Source organism: Spinacia oleracea, chromosome 1 (assembly GCF_020520425.1).
Source record: "Spinacia oleracea cultivar Varoflay chromosome 1, BTI_SOV_V1, whole genome shotgun sequence".
Lineage (NCBI taxonomy): Eukaryota > Viridiplantae > Streptophyta > Magnoliopsida > Caryophyllales > Amaranthaceae > Spinacia > Spinacia oleracea.
In genome coordinates, this window is record NC_079487.1 from 107,336,499 (window position 1) to 107,360,788 (window position 24,290).

At 42.4% G+C, this 24,290-nt stretch overlaps 2 protein-coding genes across 2 annotated transcripts; both read right to left on the minus strand.

The window, feature by feature from the left end:
• Positions 1-13,857: 13,857 nt before the first annotated feature.
• LOC110788378 (2-hydroxyisoflavanone dehydratase-like) lies at positions 13,858-15,036 on the minus strand. Its single transcript, XM_021993012.2, has one exon. The coding sequence runs from the start codon at positions 14,936-14,938 to the stop codon at positions 13,901-13,903; it is 1,038 nt and encodes a 345-aa protein (XP_021848704.1). The 5' UTR covers positions 14,939-15,036; the 3' UTR covers positions 13,858-13,900.
• Positions 15,037-18,757: 3,721 nt separating this feature from the next.
• Positions 18,758-20,047, minus strand: LOC110788377 (2-hydroxyisoflavanone dehydratase). The gene has a single exon (XM_021993011.2). The coding sequence runs from the start codon at positions 19,859-19,861 to the stop codon at positions 18,818-18,820; it is 1,044 nt and encodes a 347-aa protein (XP_021848703.1). The 5' UTR covers positions 19,862-20,047; the 3' UTR covers positions 18,758-18,817.
• Positions 20,048-24,290: the final 4,243 nt, after the last annotated feature.

A 24,290-nucleotide genomic window follows, 5' to 3' on the forward strand; every position in this document is an offset into this window, starting at 1 on the left:
AATATGCACACATAGTTCGAAAACTACGCATATGTAGTTCGAATAATATGCACAGAGGTTCTCACCGTAAGAGTAGTTCTCACCCTAAGACAGTTCTCACAGGAACCTCACCCTATATTATATTATATTAGGTCCCGTGCATGACACGGATATTATAAATTATAATTTAACCTTTATTTATAAAATACTGCATCGTTGACTAATAAAGAATTGTTCAAAAATACATTAGTATGAAGTACAAAAGATTTTGATAGATTTTCTAAAGATTAAGTTTTAGTCAAATATACAGAATATTTTTTCCGATAGTTTAATGTCTAATAAAAAGAGATCCTTTTTTTTTTGATAGGTGTTGATTTAAAGAATGTAGCCGAAAGTGATGTACATGTCATTTTTTCCGGATGAATTTTTCAAAGATCTCTTTTTATTTTTTTTATGTATATAATTTGTGTAATATATAATTTCCATAATGCGCATTGTATATTTATATTCTATATCGTTTTTCCTTTTTTTTTTTTTTTTGTAGTTTCACGATTCTATATATTAAGTTGAAATCTTCTTTCTTAATATATTCTCCAAAGATCGCTGAGATCGCTGAAATTATGACCAAATTTATATAAGGTCGTAATTTTAGCGATGTCAGCAATCTAAATTGACCATTTTAAGAAAATTACGATCTTACTTTAATATATTCTCCAAATATTGCTTTAATATATTCTCCAAATATTGCTTAAAAACGGGTCTCTTGTTTTTAACAAACAGACCCCTTCTAGATAAAGAGACCCCCCATCTAGAGACCCCCTTAAATGGGGTCTCTTAGGCCTTTTGGACGAGTCTCTTTACCCATTTTTGTAGTAGTGTTATAGTGTTTAGAAATGAAACAATATAATTCATAAAATTAGCTTCTTAATCATTAACCACATAGAGACGTATTCCAGTGTCGAAGAGAAAGACTCGCCTTCTTCCCTTCCTAAAATAATGTTGGTCGTGCAGAAAAGCAAGTTGTGTGGAGTCGGCCTCCTTCTGGTTTCTTCAAGTTATTATTTGATGGCGCCCAAAAGAGGAAGCTCCACCAAAAAGATGAAGAAGGGACATTGTTAGTGGGAGGAGTCATGGCTCTACACCCGTAGGAATCCATCCTATTTGCTAAATTTTTGGCAATTCGAGAAGAATCAACCGTGCAGCGGCGATGGGGTGCAAAAATCTTATTATTTAAGGGGATAAAGTAGTGGTGATAAACTCGATCGATGATCCGGATTTAGCAGGTCCTGTGGGAGATTATTGGGCTCTTTGAGGATGAAAGGCAATCAAGCGGCATTTTTTGGCGGCAAAAGGAGGCTCTTGTCATAATATGTCGTTACAGTTTATGTCATTTGATCATTCCCTCTACCTTACCATTCGAAATGAGGTTTAATCAAATAAATAAAAACACAAGATACCCGTTTTTTGTTAAATTTTAGAGAATATGAAATGGCTGGACAACCCAATAAGGAGGAGAGGTTAGTCCACTTATAAGTCCAACCGAGATTCCACACTAAAACCAATAGGGGTAATAGTGGGAGTTTCCTCAAACTTATAAGTTGGTATTTTCTCTCATCTTTTACAATATGGAACAACTCACATGTGTACAACATTGAATATTGAGTTTCAAAATCACCGAGAAGGCAAGAAACATGGTAAAAGACAAATAAACCAAAACCTCAATAATATGCTCATTTTAGCAGCAACCATATGCATCCGTTTAAACAAACGCAAGTACTTTTTCCTTTTAAGGGCATTCTTGGATTGAGGGTGTTCCGGTGTTGTAAAGATGGAAACAATGGGCTTCTAATGAAGGCCCTTTCGTGTGTGTTGAAGATCTTGCTTGATTGAATGAGTTGAGTCCGAATTCACCTGCACAAGAGCAAAGTCACTAGCCTCGGGGGTGTTTCCGAGGAAAGCCCCTCCGATGCCTAAGTAAGAACGATGCTCGGATTCTAGAGAGAAGTTCTCTAGAAGAGTAGTCTTAAGGCGATAAATTGGACGTACCTTGAGGTGTGAGCCTTGGCGGCCTATTTATAGTGTTTGCATAATAAATGCCCATAGGTCATTTATTGCTATTGGGCCTTGGGCCTTAATGGATGGCTGACTAGCCATTGGTAGGTTTGATGCTGTTGTTTAGAGCCATTGGGCTTTAGACTTAGTGGCCCAATTGAGAATCAATTGGGAGCCCAAACAACATTCCCCCCAGACCCGGTCCATTTAGAATTAAATGGGTGGGTTTCCAGTTGTCAGAAGTCCAAAAGTTCCCTCTCTTTTTTGAAAAGGGATGATTTGCATTGATGACAAGTGTTGGGATTTGCATTGTGTCGTGGAGATCGTGGGTTGAAAAGAAGTTGATACGCTTCCCTTTTCTATAAATACTGGGCGCTAAACTTCCTTCAAACTTTACTTTCTCTCTCTTTTAGACAAACTTCCTCTCTTTTTCCGGCGATCGCAGTTTTCGAGTTTCTTCAGATCTACGAAATTCAGCCAGCTTTAGACTTCGGGAACTTGTGTCGTTCGTTTTGTCGGCGAATTCCGCTTCGGAAAAAGGTAATTTGTTTCTGAATTCTCCTTACTTCTTCGTTCTTTCTTCTACTCCTCAATCTAAACCCTAGACCGAGAATTCGCGACCATGGCAAAGAATAAGGGCAAAAGTAAGTTCGTCGTTGGCTCCTCTAGTGAGAGGGAGGATGTGCCTTCGAGAAGGGTACAGAAAACTTCAAGGGGTTGGCCTTCGGAGAGGCCGGTGGAGAAACGTTCGACTGGTTGGGACGCTTCCAAAGATGGTGCTGTTGGCGGGTCTGGCGTGTCTGAACGCGCTACTTCTGGTAAGAAAGCTGGTTCTTCGGGTGTACGCCGTCCTTACCCTGAGTTTCCAGTTCATTGGACTGAAGCTGATCCGAAGGGCAAGTATGCCCCGATCTTGCATGAGACCACCAAGATCGATGGTCCGTTGGAGAAATCGGTCAGTGGTGACTGGTTAGTGGAGGCGAAGCTGGGGAACTATCATCGGAGGGCCGAGGAGCTATACGGAATCCAGCACGCCTTGGGGTACTGGTGTGAACTTCCCGATCAGGAGCGTCCTCGGGTGACTCATCCGCCGAGGGGGTTCATCACTGTGTACACTCATCACTTGGAGAACGGTCTCCGCTTTCCCTTGAATCCGTTCATTTCCGAGCTCCTGGTGTCGTACAACATCAGTTTGGCCCAACTTACACCCAAGTCTATGAGGCACATCATCGGATTTAGATGGGTGTGCGACTTCGTTAACTTTCCCTGCTTTGTCTCCGTTTTTCGGGATCTCCACGATCTGTCTTTCAACCATGCTTCCAAGGGTGATGGGTATGGTTGGTGGACCATCATCAACAAAAAGTCCCGAAGGAGAGGGGAGCCGAACTATATTACGGTATACCCTTACCTTAGCTCTGACCATAAATGGAAGACGGAGTGGTTGCTTATTCGCGTGCCGACGGATCCGAAGCACCCCAATTTTTATCGCCCTCCAAAGTGGTTTGTGACTCCTGATCCTGACATGGGGGGCGTGGCTGCTCCGGATCGGAACCATCAACACTACGTGGATCTCCTCCATTGGTTCTTGGCTCGGGAGAATAATTATAAACTGTCGTCTAGCTGGCTCCCGAACCTTAACTACATCTTGCGGGAGGACATTCTTGCTGTCGCCGGTCTCAACAGGATTTTTGACAGGGGTAGGTGTCTTTCGGCTGGGACCGTGTTTCAGTGAGTTTGTCCTCCTCTTTTTTCCTTCGTTTTACTGATTCGTTTTGTACTTTGTTTTTGCAGAGTACGGCTTTAGCTGCCTTGATCCTGAGATTTTGGGCATTTCTTTGGATCTGAAAACTATTCACGACTCGGCTCCTGATTACAAGTTCGGGAAAGAGAATCCTCGTAATCCTCGCCTGAAGGATTACGTGTTGTCTCCTTCAGGTGTTGCTCGGATATCCGAAGTTCGAGCTGATCCGTGGGATTCTGCCTCCTCTCCCGAAGCTGTTCCAGTGAAGGTCGTGCTTCCTGTTTTGAGGACAACTTCGGATCCGGTGAGTGTTTCTATCGGCTCGGTTTTTGTTTGTCTTTTCTTTCTCTTTGGTTGGCCGTCGGCTAACGTCTTGGTCCTGGACCATCTTTCTAGGGTCCTGGGACTGACGCTGTGCCGCGTGCCGTTCCTTCGGTTTCATCCCCGGCTCGGATAGATATCTCTTTATCTAGGAACCGGGTACTTCGCCTTTTTCCTTTATTTTCCTTTATCTTCTTCTGAATTGACTGATCCTTTGTCTCCTTTTCTTAGGATCAGAGAAAAAGGAAGGGTAGCACTCTTCTGAAGTCTTCTGCGCATCTGAAGAAGGCGAAGGTTTCTCAGTCCTCGGAGAAGGTATTTGCTCTGACTTAGGACCTTTCTTGTAGTCCGTTTTTTTTTTCTTTTCCGAAGCTGATCTTTGAACGCTTGTTTGGTAGGAAACGGCTTCGGAAGACATGCCTCCTCCTAAGAATCTTCTTCACTTCATGCCTTGCCAGGGCAGAAGTTAAAAAGCGTGGTGGTTGCGGAACTACCACCCGTGGATCAACCGCTGGCCGAGGAAGATACCATCCCTTCTCCGCTGAAGCCGTCTACTGGTTTAGGGATCGAGGTCCAGGATATCACCAAGGTGGTGGAGGCGATTGAAAACGACTCTGTTCCTGGCTCGGATGTCCCTATCGTGGCCGAGGAGAAGAAGGAATCTGATGACGTTCCTCTCGAAAGAGAAAGAAGTCCAGATAAGGAGATGGTGGATCTCACAGGCCCCGATGTTGAGATTCCCGAGGCTGAGAAGGATGTTCTCTCTGCTGAAGAGGAGCAGCCCGAACAGGGTCTGACGAGAAAAAGGCGTCATTCAACTTTGGGGTCTACTTCGACTTCGGCCCTGGACAGGTTGATCCATGCTGACCCTTGCTCGGATGTTCCGCTGAAACGGATCCCCGAGGAAGTAAGGGAGGCGATGGCTCGGTTTGCTAGGGCTCCGGTTTTGGGAGAGAATCCCCTGGCTCATGTGGGATCTTTAGTGGGTCCCGAAGCTGCTCGGGAGAATCTTCTTCGGGCCAATCCGCAGTGGAGGGTTCCTGGAGCTGAAGAGAGGAATCCGGCTATGATGGCCCAGTACTACCTGAATGAGGTAAGTATTGGTTTGCTCTTTGATTTGTGTCTTTGGCTTATGTTTTTCCTACTCTTTCTCATCTTTCTTTTGCTCCCAGGCTGTTTTCTGGTCCTCGTTCGCTTCCGAGTGTAGCTCGGTTGAGGAGAGACAATTGAGGAGATATCAGGAGGCTTATGCTCGTGATATTCCTATCTTGGACCAGAAGGCTGGGCAGCTCCTCTCCGAGCTTGTGGAAGTCAAGCAGTTGTACCTTAAGTACAGTCGCGAGGCTAGAGCTACCGCTGAGCAGATCGGGGCCGAGGTTGGTAAGCTTACCTTCCGAGTCGAAGAGGATGCTGAAAAAATAGCTTCCTTCGACAAGGAGAAGAAGGATATGGCCGCCAAGTTTACGAGCGAACTTGAAGAAAAAGACAGACTTCTCAAGGAGATGACGTCTAAATTTGAGGCGGCTGATAAGGAGAGTAAGGATGCGGAGGTGAGGCTTCAGCAGTTCGTCAAGAATCGGGAAATGATTCAGAACCAAGCTGACAAGGTGCGTGTTCTTAAGCTGACGATCCGAGAGAAGGATGAGACCATTCGAAAGTTGGAGCAAGAGCGAGCTGACCTCTATACTGCTGATCAGTGTAGAGAGCAGTATTGGAATGGTATCCTGGGTGCTCGGCGCATGTTTGCAAAGCACATGCCTCATTTCCCTTGGAATGAGAAAGTTCCTCTCTGGATGCGGGCCCAGGATCACTTGGTGGAATGCCAGGCTGACCGAGACGAAGCTGAAGCCGAACGCCAAGCTGCTCTTGCAGTGGCTCTGGCCCAGAAGGCGGATTCCGAAGGTGACACTACTGTCGGGGGTTCTTCGAAGGATGCTCCCCTAGGGGCTGCTCCTGAGACTCCCAAGAGTTAGGGATACGTGCAGTCGTCTTCTTCAGAGTCGGTCGGTTCCAGTTGAGGACTTCCGAATGTGTGCTTGCCTTTCCCCCTTTTGCCTCGGCGCTGCGTTGTACTTGTTTCTTTTTGCTTTTTAGTACTTCGGTAGGCCGGTATTATCCGTTGATGGCTGCCGATTTTAACTGTTTCATTTTCTTTTCAATTTCTGAGGGTCCTCGGGTGTGTCCCGAGTTGGTTTGATGTATTTGTACTTCCCCCGAATATTGAATAAAAAATGAATGTTCGTTACTTGGCTGTCTCTTTTCAATTTTTTTTTTTTTTTTTTGTGCTTTCCGAAGTTTTAAGTCTGCCTTTGAACTTGTAACTCTCGAGCTTTTCTTTGTGGACTTGCTGAGGGATCCTTTGACCTGTAGATCTACTAAGAGACTCTTCAGTTTTGCGAGTTCTTCAAATCCGTAGATCTGCTAAGAGACTCTTTAATTTTGCGAGTTCTTCAAATCCGTAGATCTGCTAAGAGACTCTTTAATTTTGCGAGTTCTTCAAATCCGTAGATCTGCTAAGAGACTCTTTAATCTTGCGAGTTCTTCAAATCCGTAGATCTGCTAAGAGACTCTTTAGTCTTGCGAGTTCTTCAAATCCGTAGATCTGCTAAGAGACTCTTTAATTTCCAGACTCTTCAAATCCGTCGATCTGCTCAGAGGTCTGAATTGTTCTTCCGATCTCTTGTGGTTCAGAAACCTGGGCAAGAGATCGCTAGTCTGCCTCTTAGTTATGACTTTGGCGATCCGTGGATCTGAGCCGAAGTTTTATAACTTGATTCGAGCGACTGTTTGTTGCGAACAAGGTTTATCTGGGTATCGCGAATCCGAGGATTCTGGACGATTCCCCGAAGTGTATGATTTGGTCATTTCTTGCATTTTATCAAGGAATGGGCAAAGTCAACCTGCTTTTGGTCTCGGATTGATCAGATCCGAGGCTGCATGTATATATAAAAAGACAATGAATTTGAAATATAGAGATAGGTTTAATGAAACACATGGCGCCAAACGGCTTTCCTCTTCTCATTTAAACAACTTACTTGGTTTACAGACAGTGATCATACAAAATACTTCTTGAGAACATCGATATTCCAATGGTTCTTCAAGATTGTTCCATCTAACTGTTTCAGCATAAACATGCCTGGCCTTTTTTCGGAATGGATGATGTATGGTCCTTCCCAGGTGGCTGAGAGTTTGCCATGGATCCGTCCTTTCTGAACCGAGGCGGCGTTTCTGAGTACTAGATCGCCGACTTTTAGGGGTCTGGCGTTGACTCTTCGATTGTAATGCTTGTTGACCCTCTGCAAATAAGCTGCGTTGAGTGTCCTTGCATCGTTCCGAGCTTCATCTAGTAGGTCGAGAGCTTCAGACAGAAGTTGGTTGTTGCTTTCTCCTTGGAGTCCATCATACCTGTTGTATGCCTGGATCCTCAAGCTTTCTGTTCCGATTTCCACAGGGATGACAGCCTCGGATCCGTGTACAAGGTGGAACGGTGTTTGCCCAGTAGCTTCTTTCTCGGTGGTCCGAAGGGACCATAACGTTCCGGGTAGCTCTTCCAGCCACTTGTTTTTGTCATCCTCGACTCTTTTCTTGAGTGCGTTGAGGATGAGTTTGTTTGCAGCTTCAGCTTGCCCGTTGCTTTGTGGGTGGCAAACTGCCGAGTAAGCTAGGTGTATGCCGAACTGTTTGCACCATTTTTGCAGCGGGGTGTTGTCGAACTGTTTCCCGTGGTCGAAGACCATCAGTCTTGGTATGTCAAACCTTGTGATGATGTTCTGCCATATGAACTTGCGGAACTGAGGTTCGGTGATGGAGGAGACAGCTTCGGCTTCGATCCATTTGCTAAAATAGTCTACTCCTACAATCAACTACTTTTTCTGGTTCGTAGCTGAGGGGAAAGGACCAATGATGTCTAACCCCCACTGTGCGAATGGTAAGGGATATAGTGTTGATTGTAAGGTTTGAGCTGGTTGATGGATAGCTGGTGCGAACTTTTGGCATTTCTCGCATTTCCTTGCCATCTGCTTTGCCTCGGAAACCATAGTGGGCCACCAGTATCCGGCCCGAAGGGCTTTGTGTGCCAATGTCCTGCCTCCGATGTGGTTTCCGCATATTCCGAGGTGGATTTCTCTTAGGATATAGTCAGCGTCTGTTGGACCCACACATTTTAGCAGTGGAGCGGAGAATGATTTCCTCATGAGCTCTCCTTCGGCGTCGATGATGAACCACTTGTTTAATCTTTTCATCTTTCTCGCCTGTAGCTTATCTTCGGGAAGTTCTCCCCTTTCTTTGTATGCAATTACTGCGTCCATCCAGCTGGGTTCGGTACGTAAACTGCATACTGTGGGTGGTGGCAAGTCAATGCTTCTCTCTTTGTGAACTTTCACGTGGACCGACCTGTTTAGGTCGATGAGTGTTGAGCTTGCGATCTTTGACAGTGCGTCTGCTTGCGTGTTTTGTCCTCGGGGGATGAGAATGACTTCAAAGGATCTTAACTTTGACGTTAAGGATTTAATTTTCACTAAGTAAGCTGTCATGCTGGGCCACTTGGCCTCATACTCCCCTCGGATCTGGTTGGCTACAAGCTGGGAATCAGTTTTGAGGCAAACATGCTCGGCCTCCAGGGATAGCCTCATATTCGGCCTCGTTGTTAGTTGCTTTGAATCCGAACTTCAATGCATACTCTATGCTTTTCCCCGTTGGGGGGATTAATACAACTCCTGCTCCTGAGCCGTTTACTGTGGAAGATCCGTCAGTGAAAACCTCCCAAGTGCTTTTCGTATCATCCAGCATTTCTTGGTATGAGCACTCGGCCAAGAAGTCTGCCAACGCCTGTGCCTTGATGGCGGTCCTCGGCTGATATTTGATGCCGAACTCTGATAGTTCGAAGGCCCAGGCAGCCAATCTTCCTGACCTCTCTATTTTGTCGAGTACTTTCTCGATTGGTTGGTCGGTCAGTACTGTGATCTGATGGGAGTCGAAGTATGGCCTCAGTTTTCGTGCAGCTACCACCACTGCATATGCAACTTTCTCGATGAGCGGGTACCGAGTTTCGACGCCTGTGAGTGTTCGGCTGGTGAAGTAGATTGGTTGTTGCTTCTTCTCTTCTTCCCGAAGAAGCACTGCGCTGACGGTTCCAGGGCAGACTGCGACATATAGATACAGGGTTTCCCCCTCCTTTGGTCTGGCCAGTGTCGGCAGTTGAGCTAGATGGGCTCTGAGTTGTTGAAAAGCCTCTTTTTGCTCCTGCTCCCATATCAGCTCGGGGTCCACCTTCCTCGGGACCCCCTTTTTCTTGACTGGTTCTGCTTCTCCCCGGGGAGGCTCTTTGGTTTTAGTGCTATGAAGAAAGGGGCTCCCTTGTCCGAGGCTTTTGATATGAACCTTGTTAGTGCGGCTAACCTGCCGGTTAGCCTCTGCACGTCTCTCTTGTTCCTCGGCTCGGGTAGATCCAATGCTGCTTGGACTTTGTCCGGGTTCGCATCGATTCCTCTTTCGTTCACCATGAATCCGAGGAACTTCCCTGACTTCACCCCGAAGACACATTTTTTTGGGTTCAGCTTCATGCTGTATTTCCTCATATTTCCGAAGGTCTCTGCCAAGTCTTTGACATGGTCTTCCTCCTTAATGCTTTTTACGATGGAGTCATCCACATAGACCTCGACGTTCCTCCCTTTCTGGTCGGTGAAGACGTGATCAACTAGCCTCTGGTAGGTAGCGCCGGCATTTTTCAAGCCGAAGGGCATCATTTTGTAGTTGAACACTCCTGCGCTCGTGATGAATGTTGTCTTCGCCCTGTCGTCGGGGTGCATGAACACTTGATGGTAACCTGAAAAAGCATCCATGAAGCTGAGCAGTGCATGGCCGCTGGTGGAGTCAACCAATTGATCTATCCTCGGCAGGGGATAGCAGTCTTTGGGGCAGGCTCGGTTCAGATCTGTGAAATCCACGCACATTCGCCAAGAGCCGTTTGCTTTCTTGACCATCACCACGTTGGCCAACCATTTTGGGTACATGCATGGCTCGATGAATCCGGCTTCCTGCAACTTTTTTACCTCTTCGGCGATGGCTCTGTTTTTCTCCGAGGAGTAATTCCTCTTCTTTTGTTTGATTGGCCGAGCTTCAACGTTGACGTCCAGCTTGTGACAAATCAGCTTCGGATTTATCCCTGGCATATCTGCTGCTGACCATGCGAAAATGTCTTTGTGATCCCTGAGCAGTTGGATCAAATCGATTCGGAGCCCCGAGCTTAGGCTCTTGCCTATTCGGACGCTCCTGTCTGAACCCTCCTCGAGGAAGATATCCTCCATTTCTTGATCTGGTTCGGGAGATAGGGTTTCGGGACGGGCATCGACCTCTGCGGGAGATAAGCTGCTCGTGCCTGCCTTTCTCCTTTTTGCCTCGTTCTCCTCTCCTGGAGCATCTTTCTCCGCCTCGGAACCGTCTCCTAATTTGAGCTTTCGGACGGCGGTGTGGCAGGTTCTTCTTGCAACCTCTTGATCACCTCTAATTCGTTCGGCGAATCCTGCGTCCGAAACGTATATCATCAGCTGATGGTATGTGGAGGGGACTGCTTGCATCTTGTGAATCATGGTTCTTCCCATGATTACGTTATATATGGAGTCGCAGTCCATCACCAAAAATTCGTCCCGAATGGTTTTTGCTGTTTGGCCTTCGCCCACTGTGACTGGTAGGGTGATCTTTCCTCGAGTGATAGTTGCGGATCCGTTGAATCCGATCAGGGGTAACTGACTTTCGTCAATGCTTCCTCTGACTCCTCGAGGATCAGTTGCTCGAAGCAGTTTCTGAAGAAAATGTTGACGGCACTTCCTCCGTCGACCAACACTCGGTGTACGTTGTGGTTATTGAGGTCCATGGAAATGACTAAAGGATCGTCATGTTTGTACTGGACTCCGAAGCAACCATCGGCAGTGAAGGTCATGTTCGGAGGGCGTGGTTGGTTGTCTCCCACTGCGCTGAAGTTGACTCGATGGGTGAGAGCTCTTAGGTGTTTCTTGCTGGCCTGGCCAGACTTCTGTCCCCCGAACACCACTAGGATGTCATTCTTCTTGTGCCCTGTTGCTTCGTAGACCCTTTTCTGGGGTTGCTCGTGTTGTTTGCCACTTGCGGCTTTTTCTTTTTCCTCCCTTCGGTCTAACAAGTATTGCTTCAGATAACCTCGGCGAACGAGGTCCTCAATGTTGTCTTTCAACGAGTTGCATTCTTCGGTGTGGCGACCGAAGTCATCATGAAACTCGCACCATTTGTTCTTGTTTCTCCGAGCTGGGTTGGACTTGAGCTTCCCAGGTAGTTTCCACTTTTCATCATTTCTGTTGAGGCTAAAGATTTCCTTTCGGGGCAGCGTTAGTGGAGTGTAGTTAGCGTACTTGGGTTGAAGTTCACCCCTTCTCCCGTCTTTCTTCGGGCTCATTTCTCTAACTCCTACTTTCTCCTTCCCTTTCCTTGAGCTGCCCTCGGGCTTGCTCTGGACATTTTTCGTGTCTCTCGGATCCGACGATCCTTTCAACCTTGCAGCAGCTTTGTTGAACTCTTCGGTTCTGATGAATGCATCAGCCATTTGGAGCACGTCGGCTATTTTGGAGGGGTTTTTCATCGAGAGCTTATCACGGAATTTCCCTTCTTGGAGCGCGTGCTTCAAGGCGAAGATGGCCACGTCTGGATGCAAGTTTGGTATGTTTGTTGATTCCTTCATGAATCTGGCCATGAATTCTCTTAGACTTTCGTCTTTTTCTTGTTGGATTGAGGTCAGTCCTGCTGTGGTTCGCTCGGGGCGATTGTTGCTCACGAACTGTGTGCAGAATCTCTTTTTCAGCTTCTTCCAGCTTTTGATCGATCCCTTCGGCAGCGATCTAAACCACTCTCCTGCCACTCCGGTTAGCGTGGTTGGGAAATGCTTCGGAGTAGGGGCTCAAGAACATTTGCTGTTCGTAGGAGATGACATGATCCCTCGGATCTGCGATTCCGCTATATGTCAGGTGTGCTGGCAGCCTCACCTTCGGAATTTCTTCCATGATCAGCTCGTCCGAGAAAGGGGATGTCGTGGGAGTCATGATTCTTTTCCCGAGTCTAGCCCTGATGCCTTCGTTCGCCGAGGTTCTGTGATTAGAACGTTCGGGCGTACGATGGGGGCTAGGGGTTCGATCATGCCTCCTGTCTCTTCTTCTTTCTCGGCTACTGACCTCGGGTCGTTCGCCAGATCTGCTTGATTCGCCTACCCCGAGTCTCGTATGGATCGAAGGTCTTAACCTTGAGTGGACCGAGGGCCTCAACCTGCTGAGCACCGAGCTTCGGATCCGAGTGTTATGAGTAGTCGATTCGCTTTGGAGAGCTGTTGGAGTAGGCGATGGTCTTGCAAACCAGTCTGGTTGTTGTTGTGCCCTTTTTTGGGTGTCCCACGTGCTTTCCATCCATCTCGACGTCAGGTGTGTTCCTGTCAAGGGAGGGAGCTCTCGTTCGGGTCTGGACACCTCTACACTGGGCGGTTCGTTCAGCCTTCGCCTGGTCCTCCTCTCCTCTCTACGGTCTTTTGCCAATCCTTGCTGCTTCTCATTAAAGAGGAAGTTTTGCATGATGGTCATGGCCGCAGCGAGCTCTTCCCTAGTTGGAATCGGAGGTCATGCGTTTGTGGCGGTCGTAGCTCTGCTTGGCTGTGACCTCGCCACCGATTGAGGGTGCTCCTCTTCGTCAGATTCCGAATCTGACCGCACTAACATATCGTCATCATTGTTGTTGACAACATCATTAACCATTTTGCAGAAAGAGGTGGTTAATGTCTTTCAAAGGCTTTGAAGTGTTCTTCCCCACAGACGGCGCCAAATTGTTCCGGTGTTGTAAAGATGGAAACAATGGGCTTCTAATGAAGGCCCTTTCGTGTGTGTTGAAGATCTTGCTTGATTGAATGAGTTGAGTCCGAATTCACCTGCACAAGAGCAAAGTCACTAGCCTCGGGGGTGTTTCCGAGGAAAGCCCCTCCGATGCCTAAGTAAGAACGATGCTCGGATTCTAGAGAGAAGTTCTCTAGAAGAGTAGTCTTAAGGCGATAAATTGGACGTACCTTGAGGTGTGAGCCTTGGCGGCCTATTTATAATGTTTGCATAATAAATGCCCATAGGTCATTTATTGCTATTGGGCCTTGGGCCTTAATGGATGGTTGACTAGCCATTGGTAGGTTTGATGCTGTTATTTAGAGCCATTGGGCTTTAGACTTAGTGGCCCAATTGAGAATCAATTGGGAGCCCAAACATAGGGTAATGCATTAAGGTGTTAATAAAAGTCAAACTAAAAAAATAAGGTAATTGAAGGTGATGATGAGAGGATAAAGTGGTGGCAAAGAGAACAAGTTAGTGTTAGCAAGGAGTCACTCTAGAGGATCCAAAACCGTTAGTAAGAAGAAAATAAAAGGAAAGGGGGAACATACCCTCATTATGGGGGGAATAGTTACCCACCATCCCACTATGGTGATTATTGCCCTCATACTGGGGGTAATAACTCCCCCCTTCCTCCCTTCTCCTCACAACACCACCACTACCACAATACCACCACACCACCCTCATCGCAACCACCTCAATTCACCTCCATTGTCCTTTTATTAAGACGGTTCGACTTTTATTACCCCCATAATCCATTACACCAAATCCAAACATGCCCTAAAGCATGTCCCTACTTGTCTACTCACCAGTAGTCACCACCCTCACTAGGAATTCTCCCCTTATTTAAAGAAATAGACTAAAACCGAAGTACACAATATATGATCATAAATTCATAATGACCATTACCAAGCCAGGAAAAACATCAATCAGCATTTATGAAAGTTGACAAATCTTGAATCATTATAGTTGTTGCTGGCTCGTCTGGTTTTATTATGTGGAATACATGGGTTTCCCCCTTGGCCTCGATCCATTCGGCCTGACCAGCCCACTTGCTTGCCTTAACCATTTTGTAGTACCATATCCCACGGGCCCGAAGCTCATCCACCTCGGCTGTGTAAACCAACAACTTTTTACACCCGAGGTGGGTAATGCTCGGTGCCTCGGGCCCAAATGGGTTGATGAACCCATTATCGACCCCATTTGTACAATTGTTACAAACATAAGACCATACTTTAGAATTAGTGGAGGATGCGATACCCTCGGGCTCGAGTGGAACCCGTTTCGACCCGAGGAAATATGGCATAGCCAAGAAGAGGCCTATGAAGCGTGTGTTGGGTCTAAGCCCGGCCTTCATCGCTAAATTATGAGCTATTGTACCCCCTGCACTATCCCCTCCAACATAGATCCTCTGGAGATCTCCATACCGGGCTAGCCACGGGTCGTGGTCAGGCCCAGTACTAGACGCATGGGCTACTATCCACTGGAGGGAAGCCCATGCGTCTTCAAAAGGGGCGGGAACCGTAAACTCCGGGTACAGGCGATAATCTATGGCAACTGCAAGAACCCCGACCTCAGCCGCGACCCTAGCCACAAAATTGCTGTCACCACTGTAGAATGGGGCACCAATGCAGAAGGCTCCTCCGTGAAAGTATACAAGAACAGGGATCTTCCGGTGCGGGTCAGGATGGGCTGGTAGAAAAACCCGAGCCCGGAGATTGCGGTCCGAAGAAGCAGGGAAGGTGATGTCTTTGGATTGCACATGAGCATCATTTGGAGGTGGGACGACGGTGGGTGGGGTGGTACTATTGTATCGTAAAACGGTGCCGTTTTGATAATCGATTATGTAAGGCTGAAGAATAATTGGGGGTTGAGTAGTTTCAGATGATGAAATTTGAGCAAGAAGTGGAAGTAGTAAGAAGATGACAATGAGAAGATTATGGTTTTCTATTAGGGAGGCCATTGTTGTTTTTCTGTTATTTTCGTTGGAGTGTGAGACTAGAAAGATTTGTATAAGTTGGAGATAAGGTAAGAATAAATGGGCACTTCTAAATGAGAAAGATTTTTTCCATCAAAAAAAGAAAAATAAAGGAGAAAGATTTATTGTGCTATAGCCTATATGCATGTGAGGGCGTCAAAATCGCAGCCCAGGCATGTATTATGAAATACATGTCATGGGCTTGTTTGTAATTTCCCAGCCATTTTGAAATGGTTGAATAGTCAACCCCGTTTGCCAACTTGGATCCCGTTACTGCCAATTTTGTAATATGAATACCATTTTAAAATATTTAGCACCATTTTTGTGATATTAATACCACTTTATAAAATTTAGTACAAAACGAGTACCATTTAAGGAAAATGAATTTCATTTAGAAAAAGTTTAGTACCATTTTTGTAATACCAATATCATTTTTCTAATGAATTGCCAACTCAGCAATGCCAAGTCAGCACCGCGTTTTACAAGTGTACAATACCGTTTTACATTTCCCCCCAAAAATATTTACCATTTAGATTTACCTTTTTATTTGGAGTTGGCATGTTTTTGCAAATACATGCCTGGCATGTATTTGGACTTCCTCATATGCATGTGTCCATGTCAAATGTAAATCTAGTACCACTAACCATTAATTGAAATGATTTAATAACTAGTGTAAGATTCCTTGTTTTCATACGTTGTAGACTTGTAGATATTACATGAGTATATTTTAGAGACGTTTATCCACCTCTTATTCAAGAGAACTGTCAACTCTAAGGGTCAACTGAACATTTTCCATTATTGCTCATATTTTTACGCCATTGATTCGCAATAGACGCATTGCTTGATATAAAACGGCTTGTTACTTGAGTAGATTGAAGCATCCGTCTAAACATAAGATGATTATCTTTCTCCCCGAACTTACCCTCTCCATCCTAATGTCAAGAGTCTGAAAATCTAACAACTTGTGGTGGCTTAGCTTGTGACATGTCCAACATGTTGAGAAATTTTATATACTTAGTATTAAACATTTGCAAATTGCAGTGTATCTAGGGAAAATCAAACTTACAAGATTGAGTATTTTTAACAATTCATTAGATACATCTTGGAGGAATTATTGGCCGACAATATAGGGTGGTATATATATTGCACCACTCAAGAAATGGTGCATAACCTAGAAGACTGAAATAATATTGTGTTCCTCGTCAACATATAGACTGAAAATTATGGTTATTGGATTTGGATCACTGGACGATTGGACTAGTGTTCAAACTAATAAGTTGGGTTTTTGGTGTTGTCATTTTTTGATTTCCAGTTTTCTATTTTTTTTTAAAATATTACTAAAAAAAATGCGGATAATATTTAATAAAACTTTCATTTTTTTGTTGTCAGTTTTCAAAATCAACATGGTTATTATGGGTGTGACTAATCTATACCTAATCCATAGTATTATACCCGCACCAAAATATTTTAAAACTCAAATCATTAACCTCATATCTTTTTCATAATTTTAAGTTCATAAGTCTACCTACATCACACAATTCCTAATTCGTGAAACCAAAAAACAAAAACTGACATCCTCAACAATCAATTGTGGTGAAAATTTGTAAAAATTGACTCCAATTGAAAAATATTGAACAGAAAAAGCATAGGAGGTATGTCTATGAAATAAAGAAAATTAAATTGGAAAATATTTACTCTTCTAAAAAAAAAAAAATGATGGATGAAAGGAGAGAAGCCACATGGTTTCTAATAATGAGATGCGACATAGCTTCTAATAACCTATGGTTTTCCTTTTTAAATACTAGGTATAGATGAGAGAGTAATTTATTTTGCGGTTTTTTCTTGAAATACCCTTGAGGTTTCACGGAATGTACCAAATACCCCTCATGTTATCAAAGAATATAATACACTCATATTTTTCCAAAAATGCACCAAGTTCCATTGATCTTAACGTAAGTCTAACACCATTAGTAATTAACCTAATTTATCCCCTAATTAACCGCCTAATTAGCCTAATTAAACCTAATTAATCCTAATTACTACCTAACCACAACAAACACCCAGCCACCACTAACCCAACATTATCCTAATACCAACACCACCGCACCACTATACTTGCAAGACACATGCGCGGGCTCTTGCCTGACATCGTAGCCGTCGGCGCACACCGGCTCCCTCACTTGACACGTTGGAGTCGTCGGCCCACCTCACCGCCCGCTTTTCTTTCTCTCTCTTTAGACAACCACACCGGCCTCCATACCCCCAACCCTTTTCTTTTCTCTCCCTGCGCCGCCCACCACGCTAGTCATCCACTCACCATCGAAAGCACCGTACACTCGTATCCGCCGCCCACGCTTGGGTCCACCTCCGCGCTGACAACCGTTCTCCTTCTCTTTCTTCCCCTTTCGCTTCTCTTCCATGGCGCGCATCACCATCCTCGATATGTTCCTCCAACACTCCTCTTTCAATTTTCTCTTATGTGAATTTTGTTTTCACTCTCTCCTTCGATCTGATAATTGTTTAAGTGAAACTTATGACTAAATTCGACTATGAAATACTCCATTAATGCCTAGCTAATTCGAATACTTATATTTTTGTTTACCAAGAACATAAACCCTAAAAATATTTCCCCCAATTTAATTTGGATGCAAATATAATTCCAAACAAGTTTAATTTGTTTACCAAATATTCAAACTCATGACCAAATTCGCACCAATGTTATTCAAAATTTGCCCAAATTCAATAGCATTTTCTCAAAATTTTTGGGCTTATTGTGGTGTTTGGGCGTCGGATCAGGAAACGGGCTTGGGACAACAGTGGGCTCAGGCGAGGTGGGTGAGATGGGGGTTGGGGTGGCAGCGAGATAACATAAGGGTTTGGGGCAGTGGCGGCAGCAGTCCAGAAGAGGTGGGTGAGGAGGGGTTGGGGGTGACGTCGGGCTCAAGGGTGGTTAGGTTGGTGGTTGTGGTGATTATGTGAGGTTTACATTTACTTAGGTCAATTAGGGGGTTAATGAAGCTAATTAGCGTTTAATCACTAACGGCTTTAGACTTTCGTTAAGTATAGGGGCATTTGTTGTATTTTTCAAAAAAATAGGGGTATATTATATTTTTGGGAAATATGAGGGGTATTTGATGCGTTCCTGTGAAATCTCAAAGACATTTCATAAAAAATTGTTTATTTACATATGAATGAATGAGCAACAAAGTTATATTTTTGAGGGAAAGGAGGTTCGAACGTGTTATTTATCATACACATGTACTCGATTTTTAGGATAAAAAGGAAATTAGTCAAACAATGAAAATTAGATGAAGCGAATCACGAAAAGTTAGGAAAAATATCAAAGTAGTCTTATTTAGATGAAAAAGATCAAAGCAATGAAAGAGACAGAGAAGACTAGCAGAAAAGAGAGAAGGCCCGTGCAGAAAATAAAGGTAGGAGACCAAAACAATACTGCTTTGAATACTTGGGAGTAACCCTTTGTCTTAAACTCCTGATCATACTTTATTAAGCCAACAATTAAAAAGCAACCCCCAACCAATTAATTAAACTCCTGATCACCGTCTCTTTCATATTAGTATTACTCCTTCAAAATACGAATTAAGCCACATTTGTATTAAGTACCAGTGTGTTATAAATCACCATATATTATTTTATAACACTAGTTAATATTTGTACATTTTTTAATCCTCCTATAAGGTGCAAATGTGCACTCTGCATTGGCACCTGAACAACACAAGTAACACTTTCAGGAGTACGGAATACTATACTATACTACTATATGTGAACTTTGTCGACAGAGTATTATCACAATAAATTATTTTTGATTAACTCATAACTTGATTACAAGGACAAAAACATTAATTAGTTATTAGTATTGATAAAGGCTGACAAATCTTGAATCAATTTAGTTGTTGCTGGATCATCTGGTTTCGATATATGGAATATATGGGATTGTCCCTTGGCCTCGATCCATCGGGCCTCACCCGCCCACCGGCTCGCCTTTACTTTTTTGTAGTACCATATCGCTCGGCCCCGAAGCTCGTCCACCTCGGCTGTGTAAACCAACAACTTCTTACATCCAAGATGGCTAAGGCTAGGGGCACCTGGCCCAAACGGGTTGATGAACGCGTTATCAACCCCGCGCTTGCATTTGTTGCAAACATAGGGCCATACTCTATAATTGGGCGAGAACCGGATGTATTCGGGCTCGAGAGGAACCCGCTTTGACCCTAGGAAGTAAGGCATGGCCAAGAACAGGCCATGAAGGCGTGGGCCAGTGCTAAGCCCGGCCCGAATAGCCAAATTATGAGCTATGGTGCCACCTGAACTATCACCTCCAGCGAAGATCCTTTGGAGATCCCCATACTGGGCCACCCACGGTTCATGTCCAGGCCCGGTACGAGACGCATGAGCTGCCACCCACTCGAGGGCAGCCCATGCGTCGTCTAAAGGGGCAGGAACCGCGAACTCCGGGTAGAGGCGATAGTCAATGGCAACCGCAATAACCCGCGCCTCGGCGGCGACCCTAGCCACAAAATGATTATCACCCCAACCGAAGGGAGAACCGATGCAGAATGCTCCCCCATGGAAGTAAATAAGAACAGGAATCTTCCGGGCTGGGTCAGGTCGGGCCGGAAGGAAAACCCGGGCACGGAGATTATGATTTAAAGAAGAAGGGATGGTGATATCTTTGGATTGCACTTGAGAGTCAATTGGAGGAGGGACAAAGGAACGCGGGCCGTTATAGTATCGTAAAACGGTACCGTTTCGATAATCAATAATGTAAGGTTGGATTTCAATTGGGGATTTATTGTGTTTGATAGCCTCAGAAGTTTGAGCAAGAAGTAGTAATAATTGTAGTAGGAAGAAGAAGAGTGCAAGAAAAAGTTGTATTTTTAAAGCCATTGTTTCGTAAGAGTTTTAGAGAGGAAGAAATGGCGTATTTATTATTTAAGGGGGAGAAAGAAATGGAGATTTATTGAAGATTGATGATGGATCTAATAGGGAGTGTATGAGTACATGTCATATCTTGAGAGGAAAGGGACAAACATAATCACGGTGGGTTTGTCGGAAATTGATACACCTCCAAGAAGGCACTAATTGGGGTTAATTGTAATCAACGGGGTTTTACCTTTAAATTGTAATGTTTAGCAAACACTAATAATAGAAATAGTAAAAAACTAAATTAAGTTTTAATGCGTTGGATATCTACCCCTCTTATTTTATCATCGGACATTATTATATAAAACATATTGTAATGATGTATCGATTTATAAAAACAACACAATATAAAGTACACATAATCATTCTATTAATTCATTATATAAATAGATGGTGTAGTTCTGCTTATGTCACATATATTTTGTATTATTTTCTATAATAGATCAATGTATCATTAAGACTATCAATATCTTTAAAAATTATGAAAAATAGAATTTTGAAAATATATATTGAGATTAACCCAATTAACAATAAAAACTAGAAAATTTATCTTTACATATCATTAATATATGTGGTCAAAGTTTATAGATAAATAATGTAAAAAGTCAATATGATACATCTATTAAAAAAAAAAAGTCTTGGTCGGACCAACCCAACCGGTAATTTCCGACAAGTCTTTCCTCATTTTGGAGCAAGAAGCGGAACGTACTAGAGCGATGAAATGAAAAGTGTTTATTACGATTACGGCCTTCAACCCACTTGAGCAATTTTCCATTCTTCCATTGATTCCTTTGAAAATAAGAAACTTGTATGTCTCATTTGCAAATCCATATTTGTTTATGCTTCTCAGTTTGGTCCTACTTCTGCTTTATTTTGTTATTAAAAAGGGAGGAGGAAACTCATTACCAAATGTTTGGCAATCCTTGGTAGAGCTTATTTATGGTTTCGTGTTGAGCCTGGTAAACGAACAAATAGGGGGTCTTTCCGGAAATGTGAAACAACGGCTTTTCCCTATCTTGAATCTTGGTCACTTTTACATTTTTTTGTTATTTCGTGAAGTATATCATATTTTCCAACGTATTACATGCACATTATACTTCTGTTGTCTCCAACATAAACGGACGAGGTGGTGTTAGCATTCAGTACGAGGTGGTTTTTTATATATATATAATTCATGACTCATAAGATAAAATTGATAACCACCTCTTGGATGAGGGTGAGTATTTCATGTGTTGAGTACGTAATGTCTAATGAAATTGTTTAAGTTGAATTAGACTATGTTTTGTTCGACTTATTTTAAGTTACTTCAGAGAAGATAAGATAAGTTCAGAAGAAAAAAATAAGTTTTTTCAGACATTTTAGCATACAAATAAGTCTATTTCAGATAAGATAAGATTGAGGTTACAGTGATCTATATTACTATATTAAAAAGGAGGAAATCAATGTGGAACTGATAAGTGTCTCTCTATGATTCGCCTCTCTTTTACTTATAAAAATATATATTAGTTAATTCATTCTATAGTCATTTTGTTAAATTCATCATAACAGCCATATAGGAAATCCTCTATATATCTATATAATATAAAAATCTATTTATATCTATATAATATAAAGAGAGGAAATAAATGTAGTGATGACAAATGTCAATTATTGATTCTTCTTTCTTATAGATATAAAAAAAATACTTGGAGTAATGTTTTGTATATTTTTATTTAAACCTTTTAATTACTTTCTTCATCTAAATACATTACTAAAATAGCATGTTGAAATATTCTATGTATACATAGAGATCATTGACTAAAAAAATTATACTAAGAATCTACTTCAACATCACAATATTTAAAGCATGACAATAATCTGTTTAAAAGAAAAATAAAAATATTTTAACAAGGTTGTCTAAAATATCGTTTTACTAAAAATATTTTAAAATCTCTTAGCAGATATTAAAATATTGAACTTAAATTTATTAATGACTAATTGTATGTATTATCAATTTTTATTTAAAATATGTGTCTTAAATAGACTGCGGATATGTATAACGAATATTACCTTTTTTTTTTAATATTCGAAGTTCTTCGTAGTATTTATCAAGGTTGTTTAAAACATGCTTATTTAAAAATAAATTGCTTAATAACTTTGTATCTTTTCTGTCTCGGATTATAATTTCTACTTATCCTTTTATTTAATAGCTTCTTAATCTTTTAAATGAATTTTATTTCCCAGAGTTTTATAGCTTCATTTTATATCACTACTACAGAAATGTAATTTAATAGCGTTTTTTTAATAGCGCTTTTGCCCTTTCCGCTGTGAAAGATATTAAATACTACATATTATAGCGCTTATAAAATAAGCACTGTTATATCTCTACTTCCTATAGCGCGTCATAATACACCGCTATTAAATCCATTAAAAAATAAAACAAAATAAATTATAACTTAGAAAAATTAAAATAAAGAAATTGGTTCTCTTTCTTCCGTTTTCTTCTGCTCCCCCAAAACCCTTTCGATTGCGCCTTTTCTCTACTCTCAACTTCTCAAGACTGACAAACAATGCCGACAACGCGAGGTTTCTTTATCTTCCTCTCATTTTCGTATGTTCTTCTTCAATTTTTTAAAAGTTTTACTATGAATTGTGGCTGATGCAAATTACAAAGCATATTAGGGATCGAAGAGGATTTCGTCGGGGAATTGAATTGAATGAATTCCAGAATCACCTAGTATCGGAAATTGTTCTCTGATTTTTCTGGGTCTGTATAAATTTGTTGTGATTTAACTGATTTACTACTCACAAAGTCACATTGTCTAGCTGGGTTTGGTTCGAGGGTTTCAAATTTTTGTATTTGGGTTATGGAGTTGGCTGGAATTGAGGTCTTAAACTCCTTAAGAACTGATATTAATTGGGTATGAGAACACTGTTTATGTGGGATTATCTTTCATAAAATGTCATCCTTAGATCACAATTTGTCAGCTTGTTTGGTGATTTCTAGTATAATATCAACAAATCAAATATTCTCATGTTTGTATGATCAAGTTGTTATACCTGTTAGAATGATGATTAGTATTTGCAAATTGCGACGGTGTAAAAACACATTGTGATGCAGAAAGACAGTGATGCTGTGAAGGATGATCTTGATCAGTTAAGCGAAGTTGGTTGGGCCAAAAGGTGGAGCTCTCAGCCGCGTATCTCTCGTCGCTCAGTAAGTATCCTATGTTCAATAATGGCTAAATCAGCAAATGCTACTTCAAGAAAAGTCATTCTGTGCACTTGTAATGTACAGACCTAACTAAGGGAGCTGACAACTCTTGAGATAAAGAATGCGGAGAATCTAACAATGGGACGAATTTGAAGGAAGAGCCTCCTGCGAAGTGTGGATTGAGTTCTAATTTGTCAAAGTTTATTTTTCTGTGTTCAGTATTGATTGATTATGCCCTAGTTTTGTAGTCTGACATAATTGGGGGTTTAATTTAAATTTGAAATTTATGTTTTATTATCATTTTGGGGGATGTTTATTGGGTGAAATTTGATATAATGAAGGTTCGCGGATGATAATGGGGGAGATAAGAAGTCTTTTTTTCATGCAATTTCCTTTTCTACCTATTGCAATTTCAACAACTTTTTGTCCAGAAGGAAATCTTAGACTACTTAAAACTGAATGCTATTAAGAAAATTCAGGGTTGTGTATAGAGACAATCAATTATGGTTAAAGAGGAAAGTTTTGGCCTCCTGATAAAGCTTCTCTGTCCGAAATATACATTTCCACGGAAACGGTTGTTCTCACTCTAGTGAGTGCTTAGGGAGGGGCAATAGCAGTAGTACAAGAAGATTTATCACCTGATATTTGCTGATTATAGTAGGGTAGCAAGAGAAGCCCCAAATCCTTAATTTATCCAGGAAAGACTACACTGCTTAGGGACCTTTTCTTTTGTTCTTAGTAAGTTAGGCTTTTCTCTTTCGGTCCTTAACATCTGCATCTCACATCTCGGCACAGTGGGACGTGTAAGCCGCCTACTGTCCCAGTTAACTACATTTGTTCCTGTAATCGCTAAAGATCTTGGAGCTTTTGGATTTGATTCATGTTTGTTTTCAAATGCCACAGATATCCATAACATAAGAGGCCTTATAGAATTCAGAAATTAGTCATTAAAGAGAACCAAGATCTACTCCTAAAAGTCCCAATGTATGTAGAGAATATTACTATTAAATGATGACTCATCAGTAACATCGTACACCTGCAGAATACCAATGGCTCCACGATAATAAGCTGAAATGACAAACTCGAAAAGTTATTTTTTCTGGCAACGAAACAAACTAGAAACAAAAACTAGCTCCTAACTTCTGTAGCTAACATGTGGGCTTCAGACACCAGGGATCTACCTTTAATACATTTGATGTG

Bases quoted from the DNA above. Each gene is read 5' to 3' on its own strand.
- LOC110788378 (XM_021993012.2), bottom strand. From the start codon at position 14,938: ATGGCCTCCCTAATAGAAAACCATAATCTTCTCATTGTCATCTTCTTA.
- LOC110788377 (XM_021993011.2), bottom strand. From the start codon at position 19,861: ATGGCTTTAAAAATACAACTTTTTCTTGCACTCTTCTTCTTCCTACTA.